Raw genomic sequence first — 20,736 nt, 5'->3', positions numbered from 1 at the left:
GGTACGAAGATTCATTTTGCATCAGTCAGGCATCCAAAATCAAATGGGCTGGTAGAAAGAGCAAATGTCATTATAATGACAGGAATAATGAAGCCAATCTTCAACCAGCCCAGAGGAAAGTGGACATATGAGTTGATTAAAGTGGTATGGAGCCACAACACAACTACGTCAAGGTCAACAGGATTTACACCCTTCAAGCTCCTATTTGGTGACGAAGCAATAACTCCAGAAAAAGCAAAAACAGGGTCAATAAGAACAACAGCTTCGGCAGAAGACGAAGCTGATTATCAAATAACAAAAGATACCATAGAAGGGACCAGACTTCAGGCTATAGAGCACATCAATAAATATCAGACCGAAACAATAAGGTGGCGTGATAGAAAAGTTCGATTAAAAAACATAAAACCAGGACATCTGGTGCTTCGGAGAATGGCCAACCCAGATACAGTGGGCAAGTTGCAACTGAAGTGGGAAGGTCCTTTTTTGGTAATATCTTCATCAAGACCCGGTTCTTATAGATTGAAGGATATGGACGGCAACGACATACCTAGATCTTGGAATGCGGATGAGCTTCGGCGATACTATGTGTAATTTGATGTAATCTTTTCTTTTTCTATGGTACCCTTTTCTTTCAAGAGGAGAGAAAGGTTTTTAATGGGGCCATAGCTTGTACTTTTTCATTCTTATTTAGCCCTACGAGGGCCAAATCCCCCAAAGATGTAATATGTAAAATCTGAGTCTGCGTCATCGAGTGCAAAAAGAAAAACAGGGAGAAGCTCAAAAGACATCCTCAAGGGGATGCAGAGCATGACAAAGCTGCAAAAATGTCGTTCCTAAGGGAGCGCAGCGTAAGTTTTCTGCTCAAAAGTCGTTCCTAAGGGAATACAGAGCCAAAAATTTGACGAAGATGCAAAAGTCGTTCCTAAGGGAGCGCAGAGTAAGTTTTCTGCTCAAAAGTCGTTCCAAAGGGAATGCAGAGCCAAATACCACCGAAATATAAGGTGAAGAAGTTCAAAAGTCATTCCTAAGGGGATGCGGAACTTAAATACCACCGAAATAGAAGGTGAAGAAGCTCAAAAGTCGTTCCTAAGGGGATGCAGAGTCTGGGTGTGGTTTCGTGTGTGTGTGTGTGTTTGGGACATTCATTTGCACATTACATTACATCATTCATTGCATTCATATACATTCATGTAGACATTCATAGGATCATCATCATAAAATGAAGCACAAACAGAAATACTTCAGCTTTGATAACAATGCTTCGATGAGCACGAAGAAGCAAAGATATGCTTCGTTGTGTACGAAAAGAAGGGAAGGTGTTTTTCGCCTTCGGCTCAAAAGATACAAGTTTCGTTCACAGCAAAGCAATTTATATATGGATGGAAAGGTAAAAATATATTACAAGGTATGGACAAATATACAAATGTTCAAGCCCCGATTACAATGTCTTTTACAAAGATAATTCAAATGCTTCTAAGCTCTATGCAGGTAGGCCTAATAAATAGCTTCAGCAGCCTTCAGAATGTGCTTCGGAATATCAATCTTCAGCACCATCATCCTGCACACAACAAAGCAGTATAAGGTAAAAAGTAATTACAAGAGAGGGTAAGCAACATGTATAGGTTTTATACCGGCTTAAGCAAGCTTCAGGCCTCGTCACCAGCTAAATCCCGTCCACCCTTCGTCCAAATCTGCGTTATAAATCTGCTCCCTATGCTTCGGGCTTCACTAGGAATATCAACCAAATCCGTTGAGGATAGGTTGAAGGTTGGTCTATTCACAATCTTCGCGTGCGTACAGCCAGCCTTCAAAAACGCTGCAGCTGTGCCGCGAGAAGCTAGCAGGGCACAGAAGTCATCGTGCCCAGCTATCACTTCATCAAGCGCCTCGAACCCTCGACTTTGCCTTCAATGTGTTCAAAGGTGCTTGATATGCTTTCAGCCGAAGGGGTAAAATTTTCAGCGCTGGCTCCAACCGAGTTGAAAACTTTTTTCAATCGCTGTACACAGCGGCTGCCAAAACCCAAACACATGTTCTGAAGCTCTTTCAAAGATTGTTGCAGCTTTGTATTTTTGTCAACTTCAGCTTCGTATTTTGTCTATAAATCTTTTCTCTCTTGTTCGAAGCTCTCTGATTTTTGGAGAAGTTCCATGTTTAATCTAGCGTTTTCGGCTTGGGCTTCTGCAAGTGAACCCTCCATTGCCTGAAGCAGGAAATCTTTCTTCTCAAGAGAAGCTTCGCAGTCTTTAATTTTGTTCTCTAAACCCTGTATTATAATTTCGTTCTTTTTGTCTTCGAGGTCTTGCTGCATTCGCAATGCTTTGCTTAGCAGCATACTCTGTAGAAATAAACCTTTATCAGCAAATTTACTTCATAAAAATAAAAACAAAAATTTTGCCTTATCACAAGAATTTTACCTTAAAGTTGGAATAAAACAAACTCTCGACGATATGTTGTCGCCGGTAGCTGCTAATATCAGCTTCGAGCTTCGGAAAACCGACACTCTTCGATAGAGTGCCGACTATCTTTGCCCCGATGCGATCGCGAATGCATCCTAAGGCCCCTTCATCAATCCCACCAAAGAGCATGGCTCCTAGCTGGTAGCCACAGGAAATGCCATATTCTTGCAGCTCCTTTTCGGCCTCGGATAATTCTTGCCCGACCAGGTCTAGAAGGTCGAAGTATTTTTCCTCTGAAGCATCATCGACAATCTTCTTTCCTTTGCCAGGCACTGGGGCCATGACCTCCTCTACAGCCGCAGATGTTTCTTCCGCAGCCATACCCAATAGTAATTTATCAATTCCAGATAGTGTGCTCTCCAAGTTGGCACCTTCGACGGCAGCTGTAGCTTCGGCAGAGATGTCTGCGTTGGCAGTGGCCTCGACGCTTGCAATAGGTGTTATTTTAGATGCCGAGGCCGATGGTGGCGTACGTTCAATGGCTTCCATTACAGTACCGATCCTTCGCTTTTTCTGCCCATCCACCTTTTTTGTAGCCGAAGGCTTGTCCTTCTTCTGTAAAAGCTTCGTCAATTCCGGTCCCAGAGGACTTAGCAGCTTGATAGGTAGAGATTTAGTCATTACCTTTAAAATTTCAGCCACTTCGGCAGCAGGAGGTGTCGAAGGACTCTCCTCTTCTACCTCAGTCACCTTCGGCTCTGGAGTTGCAGCTTTTCTTTTCTTCAAAGCTGCCACCTTCGGCTCAGGAGTGGATTTTCTCTTCTTTAAAATCTTCTCATCCTCCTTCACCATTCTGGCAGCTTGTCTATTCAGAACGCTGATAATCCTTTTCCTTTTTGCCCCCTCGACACCCTTGCTAAGATGTTCATAATCAGGGTATTCAAATTTTAGAGCATCCATCATCCGGGTTAACCTTCGTTTTGGCCGGGTGACGAAGGCTACTATCATCAGTTGGTCTTCTTTCTTGGTATAGTTTCTCAGTATTTCATTACACATAGTTTCAATCATTTCTAGCCATTCTTAGCAAGGCTCCTTGAACTATTTTTCAAATTTGAAACGATAAGGTAATCGAACAAGTTCATATTTCTTCTTCGTTTCCTTCATCTTCGGCATCCCCCAGCCACTTGACATTGGATACATCCAGTTGGCCAGGTATTCTTGCACCAAGTCCCTGGTGCTGATTTGCTCAGCCACCATCCTGAATTCTACCTCGGACAGCTGGCATGTTGACCCTAGCTGCATGTTGCACAGGGGCCTGGTCATTCCAAAGTTTAAGGATAGCGGGCATATGACCATCGTCATCAGTTTCCCCCTCTTCTTCTCATCAGCCTTGATATAAAACCATTCACCTTTCCAGCCGATTGGCCATTTGGTGCGGTAACTGAGAACTGGAGCCTTCGTATCCTTGCGAAACGCAAAATTATAGCAACCAAAATTTTCATGAAGACCGTCTACCCTGGCCTTCGTCTGGTAGTGCAACTCGTGCACTCGGCAGAATGCTTCGGCATCTAGGCTCATCCCTTGGCTTCGGAGGGCCCAGATGAAGACGCTAAGCATAACAATGGCGTTAGGGGTTAGCTGATGGAGATATATTTCAAAATTTTTCAAGACTTCCCCTATCATCTCATTCAGAGGAAGTCACAGTCCTGCTCTAAAAAAGCTCTTGAAAACCACTACTTCATCATTTTTCGGTGCTGGGGTGGTCTCTTCTCCGGCAAATCGGACAAGTTTCCTTTCAGCTTCCCCAAAGTAGCCCAACTTCATCATCATGGGCATGTCAGCTTCAGACACAGTAGATTTCTCAAAATCTAGATGGCTGGGTTTTGTTGGGATCAAAATACTATAATCTTCTTCATCCTCTTCAATATCTTCTTCTTCAGCAATGGTCTGTTCAGCTTTGGTAACAGGGGTACCTTCGTCAGTAGTTCCCTCTGTCACAACTAGACCTGATTGTTTCATAACTTCGGAAAATGGTGCTGTCTCGATGACCTCGGTCTCTTCTCCTTCACGAGTTACCCTTGCAGTCGAACGCACTCTGGCCATCTGATGGATTTTTTACGGTTTTAACGAAGTTGATGTTTCTTTTTGCAGTTTTGACGAAGCTCAGTCTTTTGACGAAGTTAACTCTAAATGATGAAGTGTTCGCTTGAGAGCGTAGTGAAAAAGCTTCGGATATGGTTAAATTTTTTAACAGCACAACAGTGCAATGGCAATGAATGTTGTGGTAACTCTGTGCCAACCCGTCTGTTTATATAGTGCTGTAGGTGGGAAGGTGAACCGCCAAATTGCCTACACCTGCTGAACGGTGGACCACCCGATGCTTGGAGTATTTTAATCGTTTCTCAGCAACAAGCTCAGGGAAGGTGTTTTTCGGACCTTTGGCATTCCGAAGCCTTTGAGATATTTTGCGGATTGAGCTCATTACGAAAAACGATCTAGCACCGCGAAGGGGCTACTGTTGGGGGCCTTCTTCTTCGCCGAAGGTCCTCTAAGCAAAAACACCTTCTGCAGGACGATATGCAAGCATATACAGCGTGAAGGTATATGCCGAAGCTACAATCCAGGGAGCTTCGGCATGACGACACACCTTGAGACGAAGGGCAGCACCGACTTAAAGAGGAAAAGATCGTTTAGTCCATGATAACTTGTGTCATGTTTATAATTATTTATTAAGGACATAAATGTAATCTTGACCGGGTTGCATCCCGTGCCTATAAATAGGTGAACAGTACCCCTGTACTGTTCACGCTGATTTGTATTCACTTACACGTCACACTTGGATTCTTACTTTCTGTCAAGCCGAAGGTACAAATGTAATTCAATATCGTTAATGTTTATTCATGGTTAATTAACAAGAATATAAGTAATCTGATGATTTAATATGATTATTTGTATTCTTTATATGTAACTCATGCTTCTGCTTTTCATTACATATTGAAGATCATGAAGGTATGCCCTTCATGACCTTCGTCTGAAGATCATTATATCCTGAGGGAGATAATGTTTCGGAGGACGAAGGCCTTTAACCATTAACATCTGTGTTGCCTTGTTCTTAACTTATAGCATTTGAGAACAAGTCCCCAACAGTAGGAATAGATATATTTGAAATATTATCAAATAATTTTCCATCGAGTGCTCATGGACCTCAAACTCACTTCAAATGGAGTTATGTCCTTTCCAATAAAGCACTATCGAGTTGCTAATGAACTTTTAATCAATGGTTGTATTAGTTGGTATCATGTCCTCATCATCCATGCCTAAGTAAGGGTTGCCTCAAGGTTCCAAACTTTTGCTAATGTGGCCTTCTAACCCATGAATGGTGAAACAATGAGTTAGGATACTTTTTTGTGAGCTACCCCGCACTACATCTCAAGCTAAATCCATGTGGTTGTGAAGTCACCACCAAGTACTCAAGTTACTACTCCCATATGCAACATATGGTCTATAAAGGGGTTACTCAAAATTACTATCCCATAGGACAATCCTTAACTACTCCATGAGCTACACCACTCGACATCCAACACTCGCAGTGACCTTACCCCACACTAAACTAAAACTCACATCAAGATTATAATTAAGTTCAATTAAAGGTTGGTCCTTAACAAAATTACAAGACTAAGTCAAGTTGAACCAAATTGCAAGTTTTTGTGTTTCTTAAACTCAATGAACCATATGCATAGGTAAGAGTGAGTTTCCACTCACACTTGACTTCTACCGGCTCTAGCCAACTAAGTATGTTGAACATCATGAAATTAATTAATAGTAAAAGGCCTATCTTTACTTAAGTGAGTTCATCTAACTTTAGTGTCATACTTAGTTGATTAGACAAAATTGGAATGAAATGCAACACTTATTGAACATGTATCGGATGAATATCCAAAGTAGGGGTTATTAGTAGTGGTGCGTGCTTATCATGAAGTCCTGGTCATTAATGTTGATCATGATGACTCATACATGTATCACACACCATTGGTTAACCCGCAAGAGATTGTTGGAAGGACGGGAGTTTAGATTTCTCAAGAAGATTGCTAGAATTGAGTGATAAGACATAAACTTGTCGTATAAGTTGGGGCACTATTTACATAAATCAACGGGTGAATTAGTGGTATACTAAGAGGTATATAATCAACGGGTTAGGTTCAAGGGTCAAGGGTTTTCAGAAATAAATATTCATGAATATTTAACAGAAAGTCTAATGTGCTCAGAAACGATCCACGGGTGCGTTCCTAAAAGGGGTGTTCTCTAGATGAGGGCTCGATGTTCTTGCAAATGATCCAAGGTTCCCTCTAGATGCTTCACATGAACATTAAATAGTCCAGGAAAAGCATCCAAGCGTGCCTTGAGCTATGTTGGCTCTAGATGATCCTATGAATGGTGTTGTGTTTTCTCAGACGATCCATGAGAATGTCCATATAACCTATGTTGTTTATTTGTTCTTTGTGTTCTTAAGCTTGGAGCTAGGGTTTGTTGGTGTTGTTTCCTAGGGATGTGTAGTGAACATTTAGAAGTGTTTGGATGAGGTGGTAGGGTTGTGCAACTTAAAGTTTGGTCTTCCATTGGAAGATGAAGCTAGTGATTACATATTGAACCAAACTTAAATAAAAATAAGAATTCATGAACTAGAATCTTAGCAACTTAACTTTGATGGATGGGTGGCTCTTGAGCCACCAATACCATGCTCATGTCTTGCTTCCAAGTGAGAGGGATGGATTTAAGTACGACCAATATTTTTCTTGCAAAAATACATAATCTTCCATTTAGAGATAAATTCAAGAAATCCACGAGATGATGGAGTGAGAGGGAGGTAGAGCTTAAATTTAGGATGGTTGATTATATAGGAGCCTTAATATTCACCTCATGTAAGATGAAATTAAAGGTTAGGGATTGGGTTGGCATTTGGGAAGCAACGAAAAGGGGATTCCTTGAGCTCACCTAAGGATGAAGAAGGAAGTGATGATCTGCGTCTTCTCTTTGAGATGGTGGTGCTTGATTTTTTGATTGATCTTCTTCTCCTCCTTTCCCTTGTTCTTCTCCTTTTATTCCTTATCTCCTTTATCTTGCTTCTTCTTCCTTTCTCCACCTTGGAGAGAGAGAGTAGGAGGGAGGATTAGAGGAGTGAGTTGGAGCTAATAAGGGGTAGGGGAAGAGAAGGCAAAGGAGGACAACCCATCTAAATTGGTATGTTATATAAGTGTTCTAGTAGACAGTCTGTTAGATCAATCAGAAGGACCATTAGAACATGAAATTTGAGGATCTTGGAATTTGAGAGGAGAGTTTGGAATTGAGGCCTAGAAATCTCTTGAGCTTTAGAGATCAATTCTTGAGTGATGATCTTGAGAATATTGGCTAAATTTTTATATGACACATGCCCTTTTTCAAACATTTTATCTAAAATTAAAGAAGACAGCCCAAAGGCTAGTTGCCTGGAATGATAAGCAGGTGGGACATGTAAGGTCCCAGTTGGCATTGGCTAAAGAAATACTTCACAGACTGGAAATTGCATAGGATGAAATACCCTTAACGCCAATAGAATTTTGGTTGAAGAAGAAGCTAAAAAACATTCATTACTATTATCATCTTTGAAACGAACAATGGCTCGGTTGAGATCAAGAATATCTTGGCTCAAGGAGGGGGATGCAAATTCAAAGCTCTTTCACTTGCATGTCAGGCATCAAAAAAGAAAGAACTTTGTGTGAAGCTTGGTGGATGGCAACGATATTCTTTCTCGTCATATTGACAAGGCTGCATCGGTGGATAAGTTCTTCTCTAATCTGATTGGAACTAATGTGGACATGTACTAAACTAATGATTTAGATGCACTTGGTTTACCTTCCCATGACCTGTCTAAGCTGGATGCTCCCTTTTCTGAGAGAGAGGTGTGGGATACCATCAATGGCTTACCACTTGATAAGGCTCCTGGGCCAAATGGTTTTACAGGAAGGTTTTACTGAGTTTGTTGGCAAATAATTAAAGAGGACCTCATGTCAGTTGTGTTGGCTGTTTGGAGCAGGAAGTTTGATAATTTTGGCAGGCTTAACATAACTTATATATCCTTGGTTCCACAAAAGGAGGGAGTTGACTAGGATAAGGATTTTAGGCCCATCAGCCTTGTGCAATGTCACAAAACTCATCACCAAAATCCTTGCAAATCGGCTTGCTAGAAGACTCCATGAGATGGTCTCTCCTCATCAAAGTGCTTTCATTAAGGGTCGTTTCAGACAAGACAATTTTATGTCGGTGCAGTAAACCTCGAAGCTCCTTCATCAACAAAAAAGGCTAGCCTTGTTCTCAAGTTAGATACCACAAAAGCCTTTGATTCAGTTTCTTGGCCCTTCCTTATTGATGTCATGGAACACTTTGGTTTTGGCCAAATATGGAGAGATATTATTTGTGGGTTGCTTTCCTATTCATCTACACAAGTGTTGCTAAATGGTTTCCCAGGGAACGATATCAAGCATCAGAGAGGGCTTAGATATGGAGATCATCTTTCTCCCATGCTTTTTATCCTTGTTATGGATGTCCTAGGCTTCTTATTTTCACAAGCATAAGACATGAGACTATTGCAGCCACTTTCGAGACCATCCAGACTCCATCAGATCTCCATGTATGCGGACGATGTGGTGATGTTCTTTCATCCTTCTGCATCTAACATTTCGATCACAATGGATATCTTGTGCCTATTTGGTGAAGCTTCGGGTCTACACAATAATGAGAATAAATCAAATGTTAATCCTATTCAATGTTCAGGGGATGACATTATGGTGGTGCAAAACCTGCTGCCATGTGAGATATCTTCTTTCCCTTGATGCTATCTTGGTCCCCCCTGTCTCTTTACAAGCTTACTAAAAAGCAAGTGTAGCCAATTGTGGACAGAATTGCAGGACAAGTCCTAAATTGGAAAGCTAACTTATTAACAAGGGCAGGCGGAAGAATTTAGGTGCAAGATATCCTCACAGGCATGATCATTTACCTAGCTATGGCTATTGATCTCCCTGCTTGGGCCTTGGATGACATTGATAAAATCATAAAGAGTTTCCTGTGGCATGGACGCAAAGAAGCAAAGGGGGGCATTGCCTTCTGTCCTGGGGAAGAGTGTGTCGACCCCTTAAGCTGGGAGATTTGGGTATTTACATATTACATGAGATGAGTTGGGCGCTTCATATGAGATGGCTCTGGCTGCATAAAACCGATCCAAGATTCCCTTAGGCTAACATGCCGATCCAAGTTCCATATAAAGCTAAGGCTTTCTTCCCCACAGTTCTGATCTCGGAAGTGTGAAATAGGGCAAATACCTTGTTTTGGACAGATAAATGGCTTTCGGGGGAAAACAACGATATTGCTCCTAGATTATTCCAAACCATAACAAGGAGGATTGCTAAATGGAGAACAGTCCAAGAGGCCTTACTGAATAGAAGATGGATCTCAGACATCAAGGGAGCCTTATTTGTTGGAGTATTAGTGGAATATATTCAGTTGTGGGATCTCCTATCTGAAGTAGTGCTGAAGCAAGAAATAGAAAACAAACATGTGTTTAGCATAGCCTTAGATGGTATTTATTCAGCTAAATCTGCATATGAGGGTCTTTTTGCAGGATCAACTTCTTTTGGCCACTACCGTAGGGTGTGAAAAAACTGGGCCCCACAAAAGTGCAAATTTTTCCTCTGTCTTGCAACTCACAAGAGGTGATGAACTGCTGACAGGCTTGCTAAAAGAGGTCTTGACCACCCATCCAAATACCTTTTATGCGACCAAGAAGCTGAAACCTTGGACCATCTTTTAGTATCTTGTGTTTTCTCAAGGGAGTTCTGGTTCAAGCTGCTGAAACAATTGGGTCTGCAATTTCTCGCCCCACAACCAGGTTTGCCTTCCTTCATGTTATGGTGGGAACAAGCTTCAGGGTCTGTCAATGGACCTATCAAGAAGGGGCTAAATTCTCTAATTGCCTTAGGGCTTAGATCATCTGGAATCATCGAAACAAATATATCTTTAAGGGTTAGACCTCCAATGTTTCTCTAACTCTTAGTTTAGCTAGGGAGAGAGATTGACATGGGAAATGGCTAGAGTAAAAAGCCTCTCCTGCTTGGCCTCCTCCCTGATGCTTAGGGTTCAGTGTAGTGTAGTCTACTAGATGGACCTTTTTTATTTCTGAGTTTTCGACCTTTGTAAGCAAGTCCTTAGTCCTTCTCTTCTTAATATAATGGCAGACACTTCTGCGTTTTTCGACAAAACACGAGCGCAAGCGTGAGGTATGGATTTGTTATGTGCTATGGATGAGCTAAAGATTGCATACCTCAAGCGAGATGAGCGAGTGAAACCGGACAGCAGAGTGGCAATGGTGGAGACAAATTCCCAGGCCCAAGGCCAGGAAATGTATCTCCAGTACTTGGCCCAACACAGAGCCAACCAACCAAACATGTTCAGGCTGCATCCATGCAACCAGGCAGGGCCGGATTCAGCCTACCAATCACACCCTAAGTTTGAAAAACTTATCATTACACCTGATCAGGACAACTGATATAACACCAGATGTACAACATTTGGATCTTGTGGAGATTTGCCCTCTATTTTTTTTCCCAACTATTTCTCCCGTGGTATGTTAGAGGACCTTGTGTACTGTACAATTTCTCCCGAGAAGTCGAAGATATCCTTGTGTACATTACATTATATTTCACAGCAGCATGAACATCATCTCATAAAGCCTCCTGGTGTTGTAGGACTTGAAACGGAGCCTCCTGGTGTTGTAGGACTTGAAACAGAGCCTCCTGGTGTTGTAGGACTTGAGGGCGTTCGCGGGATGACAAACCGGTCAACAATGCGCACAGCATTGATTGGGTCAAGGCCCGACGCAGCCCTCCATTTGCTTGGGAATTTCCTGGTGTAGCTCATCTGGAATGGCTGCTTGGGTTCCATGTCCCAGTCTGGATCCAGCATCCAATCCTTTGGCACCTGGTTCATTTACAAAACAGAATCATCTTACAATACGACAGCGTAGTTATTTTTTGTTAAAAGTATTGTAGTCAGCGAGCTTCTTACCTTGTCCACAGCCAGGGTGAAGACCTCAAGGTCTCCGTTTTTCTTGATGTGGAGCCGTGTGAATGCCTTATAGTTTGCTATGCGCAGCGAGGAGAAGGCCTCATCGAAATGGATATGGAACCAGTTTATGCATAAATATAAGTAGCTCCCAAACACCAGCGATACGACAGGTGTTGACAAGACCCAGAAGTACAGGAAAACACAGACATAATAGATGATGGCACCTCCCCTGGGAAGGGACTCTATTCCTTTTTTGCAGATTGTACTTCTAGTTACTGCCATAACCTGAAAGAGAGAATATATACGGCGTAAGCGGCAAACAACAACAACAATCAGAAATGATCTCATTACAGCTTAAAAAATGGAAGAACCTCTGGGATGTCGAATGCAGACATGAGGTACTTAATACATGCAGGGTAAAGTCCAAAGGTCCAATGCTCGAGACGAGCGCGAAGTCCTGTGGGATCAGGAAAATGTTCGCTTTCCACTTTTCGGTACCATTCATAAAGGGTATGGTAACCTGACAACAAGTAAAACAACAATTACATTTTACATTGTGGATGATAGGAACATAATAACACCTGAGACCACCTCAAAGAACATACAGCTGTTGCAAGTATTACACTATCCAGAGAATATAGGATGGGTCATGATACTCATGAATCATATTGCTCTTCTGCAAATTATGATTGAGCTTTTAAAAAAAATGTTTAGCCGTGTAAGAATCAAAGCTGTAGTGTTAAAGGATCTGACCAGAAAGAAAACAAGTTGTGCACTTGTGAGTTGCGACACTATAATCTTATACTTAAGGGTTCAAAGCAAACGACCTAGAATGATATATGTTATAAGGCAACAATGCACACAAAAAGAAATGCGAGAGGAAAGGTGAGGAGAGAAAGACGAACCTGATGTTGCTAATAGATGGTTCCGAATGCAGATTTCAATAGCTAATTCCATAAGTAGCATCAGTAGCACTGCCGAAGTAAGATGAGCAGCGGCATGAAGAAAACCAAGCAAAACACGTCTCCTACGGGACAGTTTCGTGGGTACAAAGAAAAACGATACCATCAATAGAGTAACAACACCACCTAGGGACACATAAGATCTCTCTAGAATCTCAAAAACAGCATTCCACATTGCAGTGAAGAAACCATTGATACGACCAGCCCAGGAGTCTTCATGTAAGATGTGAAATGAGTCACACTGGATAACAGAACATATTTGCATCAGGCTACAGATAGGACTAACTGATTAATTTATTAGTGCTAGTGCAATATGTCAATATGCACAGTATAGCATGCTTTCCCTTCATTATATTATAATACTATATTATATTATATTTGCAAATTCGCTATCTCGTCCAGAACATAACCCCATTTGTTGGTTCACAGAAATTTGTGGGAGGGCAGAAAATTGATGTGTAGTCCTCTTGTACCATTTTTTTTAAAAAAAGGATCACAATTGCAAACCCTATTAAAAATGTGTCTAAGACAACCTCGGAGATAGGCGGGGATCTGGTCCTATGAACATATATCACTGATTACAGGATTAGCAAGACCTGTTCTAGAACCCCAAGTATGCTGGAAAACATTTGCGAGACGACAAACTTGTATCACCAAGATGGGACCATTTTATTATGACACTATTTTTCATGCATTTTTATTTACCATTTTTTAATGTAAAAACAAATAATTTTAAAGGTTATACTTTAACATAAGGGCAGCTTTCTAACATACAGTTCATAAAAAAGGTAAACTCATCTAGTTTCTCTCACCTGTGGAAACATTGAGAAAACCAAGACAAAGTACACAAAACCACCAATTACATCAAATTGCCAATTTTTCCTTCGGAACTTCAAAATATTACCAAGTGCAATCTAGAAAATGAATGAAAGAAGAGAAGTCACATGATAATACAAACCAAACATCATGACCATCAAACGCAGGCTATGCAGCCATGCAATGAACTAGAATAACATAAAAATGTACGGATCAACCTTACCTTGCTAGAATCGTGGTAAGAAGGATATGTAGATTTTGTTTCATACTTGTTCCCATAAAATACCCTGAAGTTTTCGAAGACATGTGTTGGATGCAAAAAGGCCCCACCACAGCCATTTACGAGTAAGTGTTGTACATGAACTGGTTCTTTTGACTCAATGCAAGAATGTCGCATATAATGGTGCAGGTCCCCAGCCATCCGCAGTTTGCATCTTCCCCTAAGGTACTCCCGTATCAAATATGCAACATTTGTGCCAGTGCTATCACCCCAATACCAATCAAGGAGCCAGTTTGGTTCATGAGTTATAATAATTACGGAATCACTTTCTCCGACCTGCATACTTTGGTGGTAAATATGAAGTCACTGAAAAACACATCCTATAGACTTCAATGTTTTCTGCTTATGATAACAAGGTCTTCAGTACTGATCAAGCTTATAGAGTAATGTGCTACTATTAAACCACCAAATTTAAAATGAACTTGACACAACTGCTGATACCACGAAGACCAGAAAATGAAATTACCTTCTGTTGACACAACTCAGCAAAAAACTTGAACTGGTAAACATCAATGTCACCATGAAGAGCTTGGTCAAGACCAAAAACCCACCATCCATTGGGAAGCTTCAATGCAAAATAACTCTTCTTCTGAGGTAGGAACCACCCACCCACCCAACTCTTATGACAGATATACCTTATGAATGTGTTTAATCCATCGAACCAATCTGTTCATGGTCATATAGATTGTTTGAGACGTCAATCAAGAATGATGTGTTCTTAAAAACACTCATGGCACTTTCATGGTAACAAGTCATAACATATTCAGAAGCTGGCAAATGACAAGAAAAATGAACAAGCATCGCAGCAAAAGATTATATGGCATACTCCATATATGAGCAATCATTACCATGGTTTCCGGGTATCATGAAACACTGTGGTCCTCTGTACCGCCTAAGCTCAGAAACCCCAAGGGGAAGTTCAGGCTTCTCCAGTGCTATATGTTCAGGCTTATACCAAGCAGGAGGCTGGAGAGCGTACTCAAAAGGACAGAAAAAACGTCGTTCATACGAAAATGAGGATGGATTGGGATACCTGTGAATATAAGCAAGGAAAACTCCCATTATATAGGCAAACAAATTAACGATGAAACGGGCAATAGCAATACATGGTATCTTCTGTAGCTGGGATGACGAGTTGCCAAGAACTAGATGATTTTTTATTGGTTATTTAGTAGTCAGCGTCAACAGGAAACATACGCAAGGTCACCACCAACGAGAAGCAGTTGCCCACGAGGAAATGTTAGCCTCGAGTCATCAGAGTTTATAACTAACAAGGGTTGAGCAAGTAATCGTGCTACAGCATATGTAGAGTTGCCACCATCACCAGTATCTGCAATGAAGTCAAACCAAAGCTCATCTTTTCCATCAAGATGATCATACAAAAGGTCATGGCTGTTAGCTTCATCAGGAGTTTTATTCATAGCAGCCTGGTCAAGGTTAGTAAAAAAACTGTTAATAACTTTGTAGTGCAATACATAAATCAGTACTGTTATGTGCCTATAACGGAAAGAAATGCATAAGGAATCAAGCAGAAACCATGCAATAAAGGCACTATGGCGGAGGGAAAAAGTGATGTACCTGCATCATACGCATGTCAAATCGACCAACAAACAGAGTCACAGATATCATGAGGTCAAAGACAGTTTTAAATAAATCAGTTGATGTCCTGCAAAACAAATTACCAGCCTGTAAGTAACTTTTGCCATATTACTTGCAGTATAAGAACTAGTGTATTGACTAATATCATACCCAGAGTACCAGGGAACCATGTCCTCAAAATCTGGTTTCAACTGTTTCTTCAATTTCTCATACTCCGAAATTGTCAAAGGATGAGTTAAAACCCATCTGTACACCAAATCCGAGAGAACAAATGTGGAATTAGTCTAAAAATAAACTAATCAAAGACTGATTTCAATTTCCATTATTCACCTACGATTATATAGTTACACCGTAGAGTAATTTTGCAGTTAGTTGCTCATATCAACTAAGGTGATAAGCAGCACGTGCCAAGAGCCCGAATTTATGAGCCAATAAGATGAGAATCACTGTAAATATGTTTTCGCACATTCAATTGGCCCCTCAATTATGTCAGTATGCACACATGCATCAGAATACCATAATTTATCAAATAATAACATGAGAATATGTTACTCCTATAAATGATGTTATTACACCACGAACAGAGATGCCATTCCAAAATATTCATCATGTAACTAATGGGTGATAAGCTGAATTAATACTATCAGCATTTCCCAAGTTCCTTCAGTACAAATTCATCAAACGGAAAATTCTGTAGAAATGGGGAGGGCTGAAGTGCTCGGAAAGTTGCCATACCCCGTTGAACGCTCTATGACATAATTGGCAATGTAAAGACCCATGAATGTAGCCCACAAAGAGTAGACTGGTGAAATTTCATTGGAGGAACCTGATCCATTTGAAGACAACTGAACCAGACAAATGTAAGAATAAACTTACAAGGAAAAGCAAAGATAATCATCTAAATACAAACAAAAGGTGCAGTATACTAACTTCTCCATAAATGGCCCATTTAGAGAGAAGAGGGTAATCACTAGCAGAACCAACTGGAGCAAACCAGGAGGAGCAAATCTGTTCTTTAAATTTATGCATACGCAATAGCCTTGAAATCAGTGTGTTGTCATCATGCTTTGTCCAAAGTGAGAATACAATCCAGCTAGCAGTTCTACGATCAATAGATTTGTCTCTTGAAACAGTCCTGTTACCACAGTGGCTGTAAAACACACAGCAAGCTATGCTTATAACCTGAAATAAGACAAGACATAGAAAATAAGTAACACACACACACAGGCAACAAAAAATATCGATTGAAATGGAAGACATGTGAACCAATGTCACCATGGAACTTACTGCACAGTTTTGTATTATAGTAAGCATCTCTGGTTTTTTCTCTGCCATACGAGAAACAAAACCCAAATACCAAAGGCCAAGAAATATGATATGGAAGACCATCAAGAAAATTAGAGAAGAAATATAAATGGTGAGGAAGAGGGAAAGATTCATCCGCAAATCCAAGCCCATTGACTGAAAACTGGGCAGATGGTATAGTGCTGCCAAGAATATCCATGCAATATACCTGCATTTGGAAACAGCTTCAGAGAATCAAATATTTTGTTATAACTTGAGTATTAGTTCACATAAAAGGTGGTTAATGATTACCATCGATTGAAGTTCGAATAGTTTGGTTTGATGGTCTTCCTGATAAAAGGCGATGAGAAGAAATAGAAGAAGCCAATCAAACAAGCATACATGGACCACCATTTAAAATTCTTGTCCAACTTCATTATAAGGTTTTGCAAATTATCCGAGGAAATGAAGAAAAGCCAACAAGCAAACACAGCAATGATAAAATGTCTTGAGTGTTCATGCGGATATGGATATCTATGAGTCAGGATGTTCCTCATCCTCTCCATTTTGAGAGATTCAATCAGACGGCCAGAGGGCTGCTTATGGAGTTTTTCTTTTCCCATAAAGGTAATGGTTCACAAGTCAGTGATTCATGCTCCTGCAACCATTTAGTGTAATTTATCACTTCAGGAACATCTCAAATTTGTGCTCCGATCTGCATAAGTAAATAATTATACCTTCGTCTGACAAAATAGGATAACATCTATAAATTCACAAAGGCATGAAAACAAGCATGCAGAAAAGCAAGATTTAAACTCAGAAGTAAAAGAAAACACAAACTTCAAATTAAGATGAGAAAAACTGAATTTTAGTGTGCTGACTTCCTTACTCGTACCATAAAATAAAAATAACAAGCCATTAGGTTAACATATTGAATTCAAGTGCATGGAGATGACTTTTGGAAATTCGACCGATATCACTTTGTTACATGAACACACATGTATGCTATCTTATAATTCATCGCACTAGCTAAGCATTTCAACATTACTGCCTCCATTCAAAATTAGAAGATATTTTAGTTTTTCTAGATACATTGCTTTAACTATGTGGTGTATATCTAAGTGCATAGCAAAATTTATATATCTAGGATAGTCAAAACGTCTCATAATTTGGAATGAATGGAGTACCATCAGAACTACATTGTACATGTACTGTTGGCTGTTGCCATGGTATATATCCTAATCCCATGCTACATTATCTGATATGGAAAATTTGGTAATGAAACAAGAGGGTGCAGGGAAACAAATATATGTAGAGAAAGTTTTTTTTGAAAGAAAATATCAGGGTTTCAAAAAGGCACTAAGCGCACGCTTCAGCGCGCTGAAGCGCTAGAGGACGGGTAACGCTTGGCTTTGGGGCATAATCGCTCCCAAAGCGGCGCGACCGCCTTGGTGGAGCAGCGGCTGCTGGCTCCCGCTGCCCACAGGCCAGGCGCCGTCGACGATCCACCGGAAGCGGGAGGAGAGAGAGAGAGAGGGACGCACGCAGGGTCACCAGCGGGTGGGCGGAGGACCGGAGGCGAGGGCGCGAGGCGACTAACGGGAGGCGGGAGGGGAAGCCGCTGACGCCGTCGCTAAGAGCCCGACCCTGAGCGCCGTCGCCGAGAGCCCGATCCTGAGCGCCGCCGCCGTCGCCTATGTGCCGAACGCGAGCAAGGGACGCTGCGAGGAAGATGAAGATTGGGAGATGAAGAAACGGCAGCGGTTGTGTGCCTTCGCTGGAGCGTGGAGCAGTGAAATGGTTAGGGAAACGTGTGGGACTTGGTTTGTGCTCAATTGATGAGCTTTTAACAAGTCTATACTATCTTTTTTTCATTCTTTTTTCTTTCTAACATCTTTTACCAATTCATCATATAATTTAATGTTTGATAGATAATTTAATGTACGAGGATATTTGAGTTTCTAAACTAGTCATTAAAATCACCATGTTTTAAGGGGTGGAATTTTGCTCTTGGATTTACTAAAGGAGGACACTGCAGGAGGTATGGGCTCTTAGAGCAACTCCAATAGTTATGTAAATTTTAGCTCTCTAAATCATAGATTTAAGAAGTTGCTAAATGTTTTTTAGAGTAAAAAATGTGAGTTCTCCAATAGTTCTCTAAATATAGGTTGTAATTTTGTGTTGTATATATCCATATAAAAAATAAGTCACAAAAACTATATAATGCAGTCAACATTTTTGTTTAGCGAGTTGTTAAATGGTTGCCAAATATAGAGAGAAAATGAGGTTAGATGACAAGTTCTTAAATTTAGAAAGTTCGTTTAGAGAACTGTTGGAGAATAGTTTTTATGTTAACTACCTAAATTATTGATTTAGGAAGTCTTTTAGAGAACTACTGGAGTTGCTCTTAGGTTATCTCTAGCACCTCTCCTATTTTATCTCATATTTTATCCCTCATTTCAAACTTCACTTTATAAACAGTGTCAAATAGTGTTATCTACACTACAGTGTCCTCTATTTTACACGATTCACCGAAGACAGCCTTATTTTGCTCTTTATTTTAAGTTTTGGTGATGTAAAATTATGTCTATGGTAGAAGAGAGAGAAAACATAGCTTGTTCTTTATTTGTATGATTTTTTGTAACACTATTATACTTAAGCTTCTATATGACATAGTGAAGCTCTATATATTGTTATCTAGTGGTATTTTTTTGTTTGTATTAATTATATATTGTCTATATTTGTATTATTTGTAATAAGTTAGCCATTCGAGTGATGCACCTCTCATTATGTTATGTTTTGTTAATATTTTTTATGCATACAAGGTTAGTTGACATGGATAGGTTAGAATGGATGTACTAGATATCAAGGTTATCACAACCCTTCATAGAACAAGTGATAAATTTTTTACACTGTTCAAAAGCATGCTCTAAGTGTGAATTATTAGGGAATCATATGTTTGTGGTCTCACTACCAGAACAATTGTGTTTGGATGCTAGAAGGCAATGCTGTGAAACCTCATTTGATGTAGTGGGGTTTCGTCTAAGGGTACATTTTGGAAGTTTCATGGCGAAGGAGATGTGAGTGGTAAATCTAGAGGAACATCATCGTAGATGGTGAATGCGAACCATGGAGGATGAGTCTCATCATCATTAGTCGGGCACGGTGTTGCTGGCAAACATTATTCCATCATGATGGATGATTTTGTTCAAGATGTGGCTGACATTGTGAGTGATGATGATGGGGGTCTTGGTGAGGCAGCCTTGGAGCCCTAAGGATGGGTAGTGATTAGAGAAATTCATTAACTGCCTCATCAATGATGACCTTGTGTTTGGGATCCCAAGGTGGCTAGAGAACTTGAAAGAGATGAAAGTAGTTCGCAAAGGAACCACTATATAAGGACTATCCAAAGCAATGGATGGTGCTAAATTTTTATCTCGAGATGTTGATGTTGAAAGCTCATTTTGGATGCTCCAATACTTGCTTTAATGAGCTATACATATCTTTGGTTTCATCCTTCCAAATGATAACAAAGTGCTTGCCAATACCTATCTGGAGAAGAAGTTGGTCCGACTAATAGTGTTGGCTCTACAAAGATCTATGCTTGCCCTAACCACTATATATTGTATTAGGGCACCCAGTATGTGAGCTTGGAGAGTTGTCACACTGCGACATGAGTTAACACAAAAGGAATGTTGAGTGTTGCATTGATGCGAATGATGAGGGAACCTCGAGTGGTACAAAGAAGAGAAGGCATACAAGAATTATAGTGCAAAGTAGGTTTCGTCTCACGAGGAGGAAGAATGTTACACACATAGGTGAATTCCTGACCTATTGATGTGGTATCTGCCCATAGTTGATCGATTGTGTTGTGTATTCAAGAACCCTAAGGATGTATAGCTAATGTCCTAGCATGCATCTAGTGATTGCATGGAGGACACTAGCAAGTTGCAACACCTTATCGATACCCAACAATGGAAGAATTTCGATATCATGTTCCTAGAGTTTCGCAATGAGCTGAGGAACATTAGGTTCATGTTGAGTACCACATGCCATAGATTTCATGAACCTAGGAAAGAATGTCTTTGATAGCATGATTAGCCACCTACTAGACATCAAGGGAAAGATGAAGGATACTATAAAGTCATGGTTGAGTCTTGTCAATCAAAACATCTAATTGAACATTCACCCAAGACTATAGCAGAACAAGAAAGTCAACCTCCTAAGCGCCAACTATAACCCGACGAAATAAGAGAAGAGGGAGGTCAAGGGGCAAACTAGTTTCTCTACCAACATCAACAAT

General features: G+C 40.5%; 1 protein-coding gene across 10 annotated transcripts; it reads right to left on the bottom strand.

Moving 5' to 3' along the window:
- Nucleotides 1-10,783: 10,783 nt before the first annotated feature.
- On the bottom strand, nt 10,784-18,345 carry LOC103647275 (Calcineurin-like metallo-phosphoesterase superfamily protein). Of its 10 annotated transcripts, none has more exons than XR_004856365.1 (17): nt 18,034-18,251; nt 16,746-17,091; nt 16,437-16,662; nt 16,080-16,331; nt 15,885-15,994; nt 15,300-15,395; nt 15,129-15,216; nt 14,748-14,977; nt 14,399-14,583; nt 14,017-14,216; nt 13,494-13,826; nt 13,267-13,368; nt 12,558-12,695; nt 12,398-12,466; nt 11,864-12,012; nt 11,493-11,777; nt 10,784-11,405 (listed from the first exon to the last, which is right to left on the bottom strand). XR_004856365.1 is itself a non-coding variant. In XM_008671827.3 (16 exons), the coding sequence occupies exons 2-16, from the start codon at nt 17,054-17,056 to the stop codon at nt 11,145-11,147; spliced, it is 3,126 nt and encodes a 1,041-aa protein (XP_008670049.1). In that variant the 5' UTR covers nt 17,057-17,091; nt 17,978-18,345; the 3' UTR covers nt 10,784-11,144. The 10 variants fall into 10 exon arrangements, 2 of the variants coding, with proteins under 2 accessions (XP_008670049.1, XP_008670050.1); XR_004856363.1 differs by having other exon boundaries at nt 17,978-18,246; XR_004856370.1 differs by having other exon boundaries at nt 11,085-11,405; nt 13,494-13,833; nt 18,034-18,203.
- Between the last annotated feature and the right edge of the window lie 2,391 nt (nt 18,346-20,736).

The sequence above is a fragment of the Zea mays genome, chromosome 2 (assembly GCF_902167145.1).
Source record: "Zea mays cultivar B73 chromosome 2, Zm-B73-REFERENCE-NAM-5.0, whole genome shotgun sequence".
Lineage (NCBI taxonomy): Eukaryota > Viridiplantae > Streptophyta > Magnoliopsida > Poales > Poaceae > Zea > Zea mays.
The sequence above is the reverse complement of the archived record's forward strand: the minus strand, read 5'-3'. Positions and strand labels throughout refer to the sequence as shown.